The 5,629-nt window shown below is 56.2% G+C and overlaps 1 protein-coding gene across 1 annotated transcript in view; it reads left to right on the top strand.

Annotated features, from left to right (window-relative positions):
• Positions 1-347: 347 nt before the first annotated feature.
• Positions 348-5,629, top strand: part of MYT1 (myelin transcription factor 1) — a 62,079-nt gene continuing 56,797 nt past the window's right edge. Inside the window, exon 1 of the mRNA XM_085314274.1 lies at positions 348-462. Within this exon, the coding sequence (XP_085170400.1) occupies positions 348-462 (115 nt within the window). The remainder of the gene's footprint in view (positions 463-5,629) is intronic.

The raw sequence follows: 5,629 nt of genomic DNA, 5'->3' as shown, positions 1-5,629 counted from the left end.
AAGGCTTTCGGAGCACACGGTTAATGTAAACAGACGCAGGCTTTTCGCCTTTAGAGCATGAAGGCTGGGTTGTTGTTTTGAAAATTGCACCGGAGAACCGAGGGGATTTTATGATGATCATCATGTTCCTAGGTCCATCTTTGCTCGCGCTCTCGCTCGCTGGCTGCGAGATGCTAGTGGACATGTTATGCTTCTGACTGAAAAGAGGTTGAATAAGACGAGGAAGGAGGAGAGGAGGAGGAGGAGGAGGAAAAAAAGGCAAGCACAACATCGCATTCAGCCGGGAAACTTTCTGAATATTTCTGGAAGAGAATGGTTGCTGGGTTTGTGGACCTAGAGATCGGTGGATGKTGCTCAGGAGGAAAGCGTGCGCGCTGCTAGCGGAAGACGCTCCCGGGAGCCGGGGAAGAGTTTGGTGCCGCGGCAGCGGCCGCCGCCTCCGCGGGCGCGGAGCTCTCGGAGGTGCTGATCCCGCGGCTGCACCCGGCCTCCCCCGCCCCTCCTTCACGCCTCACAAAAACTACAGGCCAGTATCTCAAGTCGGCAGTTTTCTTACTCTTGAATCTTTAACGAGCTTTGAATTTCCTTGCTCCGAAGCGAAGGTAGTTTTTTCTTTCTGTAAATATTTCATAGGCGCGGGTGCCTCGCGGGGGCCACGGCTGCAGCGGGCTCGCATTTGCACTGTCAAGTTGCTTTCCGTGCTCAAAGGGCCGTGCGTTTGCTTTTTTAACTAGCGGACTTTCCCCCCCTCCCCATTATTGACTACTTTAGATTTCTCTATTTATAGTAGCGAGGAACAAGGGAAGTGTGCCATGTTTGTGGCTCGCTCTCTACATTGACCGTGACAGGAATCTGCGAGTTCTTATTTTTAGCGAGCTCGGAAGAGGCTTTGCTTGGCTAATCTCTTTATCAATATCGACAAAGTTTTGTTTAGTGGGTAAATTGGGGGGAAGGGGAAAGATAGGAGAAGGGGGGTTGATACTTGAGAAAATGCCTGCGCTGCCGTTGATTCCGGCGAGTTAGGCTGGAGTTTGGGGTGCAGTTTGCCGGCGGGCAGGGGCGATGCTCCCCGGGGGCCACGGCCCCGAGGGGGGATGCGGCGCACGGGCCACGGCTGCGCCCCCGCGGAGCGGGCTTTGCGCGGTGCCCGGGTGGGGTGKGGGGGGGGTGCAGGCTGCTCCCCGCTCCGCTACCTGGCCCCGGCAGCCCCCCGGGGGGGCGTGATTTGCGGGACAGCCACGGCCCCGCAGAAGTGCGGAGGCCGGCGGCGAGCGGAGCCCGCCGCTCTGCTCTCCCCGGCTGTTGTCGAGCCCCCTCTCCCCCAGCAGCCGCTTCATGCGAGTGCAAAAAGCCCGAGCAAAATCCTCGCCATCGCTCTACCACTACTTTTAGTTATTTTCTTCTTCCTTTCCCCTCTCTCCTGTTGGCTCATCTGCTGTTATTATCAGCCTTTTCCATATGGCCACTTTAATTAATGACAGACAAAAGGGGATTTGGGGGGGGGGAATCTAGGAATTAGAGTTTATAGTTGGTTTGTCTCTGATGCTGTCATAGAAACCAGAAGCAAAGATGCCGCCTTTCCACTTCTTTGTATGATCCTGTTTATTGTTCCCGAGCGGCGCAGATTGGAGCAGGCGCGTGTTGCAAAGCACAGACCATCGCCTGCTGCCCGAGAAATCAGGGCTTGCACGGAGGAACTTGTTTCCTTGTACTCTTTCTCTCACAAAGCTGCCTGCCTCCTTCGCCTCTTCCTCCTGCCTCGAGAAGGCCGAGGATAACTCGTTTTTGCTTTATTTATTTATTTTTTTTTTTTTGAAAGTTTGTAACGATCCGAGGGAACAAAGGCGAGAAGAGTAGGAAAACTCTAGAAAGTTGGGTTTATGCCGTTGCTAAAAGCGGGCGGGAGGCGCCCCTGGGTCCCAGGGCGGTTCACTAGTAGCTCGTCCGTGCCCCCGGGCGGGGAGGGACCGGAGCGGCTGTCCGCGTCCGTCCCGCGGTCGCGTTGCGGAGGGGTGAGGGTGCTGGCGCCGGCGGTGCGCTGCCGCTGTGGGTCAGGCAGCTCTGAGCGGGGCAGCAAATGCTTGGGGGTCCCGTCGGGGAAAAGCGCTGCCCGGAGGCGTCTGTCCCGGCAGAGCCYTCCTGTCCCCGGCCAGCACCGCCGAGTAGGGTCCCCGGGAGTCGCAGCTCCTCCGCCTCCCTCGCCGGCGCCCCGCGGTGCACGGCAGCCCTCGGGGGGGGGAGGCAGGGGGTAAAGATGCACCACACCACCCTGCCCGCGGGTCCCTGCGAGGAGGGGTCCCCAGGGCTGGGGCTCGGCGCGGCCGGAGGGCAGCCCCGCGCAGGGGGAGCAGGCGATGCCCAGGGTCAGTGAGGAAAGTGACACTGGCGGCTTTGGGACGGGTGCTTCTCCCCGCCTTGGCCACCCCCCTAGGCTGGAATGGGGAGGACCCCCGCCCCCCAGGCGAGCCCAGACCTCCCCTTTCCTTCTCCCYCTTGACGGTGCTACTCTCAGTTGTGCAGCCTCGGTGTGCGCCCCCCTTCCCAGCCCTCTGCCTCGCTCCCTTTGCCCGCTGGGCTCCCCCTTGTCCAAAAGAGTCCCGCGGAGCAGGGGGACCAGCCCGAGGGGCGGGGCTGCGTGTCTCCCCCCCCCCCGCACCCCCCGCTTTTGTTTTCCGAAGCTGGCTGTGTTGGTTATGCCTAGCCCCCGGCTATGGTGTGGGAGCGGTGTGTGTGTGTGTGTGTGGGGGGTAAATGGGGAGCACAGCGGGCCCAGGTGACTTCCAGCCGGGGGCTGGGGGGAGTCATTACGCCGGCAAATAAAGCAGCTGGGCCGAACCCCGTCGGGTCGGGACGCCAACAAACCAAAGCCGCAAACTGCGGGCCAGGCTGGGCCGGGGCGAGCCGTGCGGGGCCGGGGCTCTGCCAGGGAAAGCGCGGAAAGCGTGAAAGTGCATGAGAGCCAAGTGCGAGGGGTTTGCCAAAAACCCTCCCAAGTTTGGAGCCCCTCGGGGGCTGCYGGGTTTGGAGCTCCCGAAGCTTGGAGCCAGCCCCGGTCGCTCGCACGTCGTCCTCTTCGCGGGTGCGCCGGCTCTCCTGGAGCAGGCTATGCAAAGCCCAAGTCCTCGGCATCCCGCTGTGCTTCTGAGCCCCCTCTATCCCGATAGCCCTGGGGAAGGGGGCAGAAATCACCGCTCTGCACTCCCCCGGGGGGACCCGGCGCTGGGAGCGGATCGGCCCCGCTTCCTGGCAATCAGATGATGAGGGCAGGGCTGAGTTTGCAAGACGTAGCTCGGCGTCAGAGCAGCTGCCATTTTAGCAGACATTTTCAAAACAGCTCCCTCCTTCCTCTCCCCCGCCTTTCCCCTGTAAGACTCGGGTGCCGCTTCCAAACTTGGCTCCTGGGTGGGGATGGGGGTATCCTTGTCTTTTTGATCGTGGCAGGGGGAGGGGAGGGAGCAATGCACCCTAAACGAGCTGAATTACACAGCTTCTGGAGCTCAGGAATATAAACTCTCCTCTCTCCCCCTTCGGCTCCCTGGGGTTTGGGAGAGGGAGGAGAGTTTATATTCCCGAACCCCCAGACCGATAGCGAGTTAGGGACCATTTTGCATTACGCTTATCTGGCAAAGGACACATCTTCCTTTTGCATCCTAGGGGCAACTCATTTTGCAAAGGGCACTTGCATCTGCCCACTGGAAAGTTTGGGGGGACCCTCTGCCCCCCAGCAGAGCAAGGAGGGGGAAGCAACGGGTTTACAGTAAAGTCCAGAGCGTGCAGGGGAAATCGCCACGGCTGGGCTGGGCTTCCCAGAAGACATGAAATCAGCCGTGGGAAGGGGAGGGAGAATGGGGGAGGCATCGCGTTACCGCTGGGAAGTCAGACACGTTGAAGTTTAATGGCAGCGTGGGGGTGGGACCTGGTCTCCTCTTCCCTTTCCATGTGTGTGGTAGTTTGTAAATGGGAAGGACTTATTTTTATGGCCATAAACTGTGCAGCTTGATTGTTAGACCTCTTCCTCTGGTGACAAAGGACATCTTTCTCCATGACTTTACAGCTATTCCCCTTTCATGTACATGGAGCTGAAGGCAGAGCATTCATGCAGCAAACTTAGGGAGCTGAGAACACTCCACCTTACTCCTCCCCCACAAAACYCCCCTGCAGTTTTGTTGTGCAAATGCTGTTTACCCTCTGGCTGTGTAGACAAGGATGCTGAGCCCCAAGAGGGTGGCTAAGGTGGGCCTCAGGCCCCAGGTTTATTTGCATCTGTGAGAGGTAGACCTGTAGCTGTTGTCTGAAAGGGACTGGGAGTAACTCCGGCCCATTCTCTCAGTTCCCAGGTATTTGTAAAGATCTGGCAGGGCGGAAGCCCCTGTTGGGAAACCTCCCCCTTCCCACCCTGCTATTGCACCTTCCCTGTGGGCTTTGGTGGGTTCTGCAAAGAACAACTCCATCGTGTATACGTGCATGCTGGTGCCCCTTGGATACATGATGTAGAGTCCCCGGTGCATGCTGGCCTCGGCCTCYGACACCCTTAAAGCTGGCTTGTGTGAAACATCATATCTTAAAATATTCTGTATCAATTTGGAGACTGTTCACCTTTGCAAAATAGAAACTTGAGCGGCCATCTAGTCCTTAAAAAGGAGATGATGTTGTGAATAAAGAAGTGTGGTGATAAGCATACACTGCGATAAATTCCTAGGGTGGGAGAAAACCCTCCAAACTACCTTCCTCCTAGATGAAATGACTTTATATAGGATTTCTTCTTATGGACTCTGGGATCCAGGTTATTAATAATGCCAAAAAGCAAGGGCCATGGCATCCTTTCTATTCCTCCCCCACTCCCCAGATGTGGGAAGAGAATCTATTACACCTTCTTCTCTCCCTCAACTGTCCAATTATTTTTGTCGAGGAGAAAAGTGCTTAGTGTACATATGTTCGGGAAAACTTCCCCTCTTGGTAGATAAATCCATGGAGGTGGATCTGCTTGTAACTGATGATAGCCCAGATTTCTGAAAGCACCGTGTTTGCCCTTGTAGACCTCTGAATCTGCTGCACCGCGACTTAGCCCTTTGGGACAGACCTGAGACACAGCAGATGAAAAGGAGCTTTCCAGAGTGTCCTCCTCTTCCAGATTCTTTGGGCTTTCCATACACGTGACAACAGCAGTGTCTTGGGATGTCACACAGAGTGGGAGATCTGTGAAGTTCTTAAGTAGCTGCTTTGCCACAGCATCTTGGGCTGGGGTAAGGTTGGTTTTGGCTTGTGAAAATATGTGGATGGTCAACAACACATGTTGAACTCTGAAAATTACCTACGTGGGCTGACCTCTTGGAAACTTGAAGCATTTTGCATTTTCTTAGGCTCTTACAGCAGGCATGAGCTGGAGTTTAAAGGTAATGTGGCTACATATGTAACACAAAACTAGCAGCTTTCTATCATTGACACTATTGACACCTACAATACTGCTATGGGGCCTTGCTGCTGTCCCACAGTTGGGGATGCTGGGGCAGAGAACGCTTCCGTGTGGAAGGATTCAGACCAACAGAACTTGATGTGAAATTTAGTCCCTTTCAAGCAGGAGGACCTGGAGTTTGCCCTTTTGGGGACTGCATTTCGGATATCACTTTTT

This window comes from Rhea americana, unplaced genomic scaffold, assembly GCF_003343005.1.
Source record: "Rhea americana isolate MKP2758 unplaced genomic scaffold, rheAme1 scaffold_4, whole genome shotgun sequence".
Lineage (NCBI taxonomy): Eukaryota > Metazoa > Chordata > Aves > Rheiformes > Rheidae > Rhea > Rhea americana.
The sequence above is the reverse complement of the archived record's forward strand: the minus strand, read 5'-3'. Positions and strand labels throughout refer to the sequence as shown.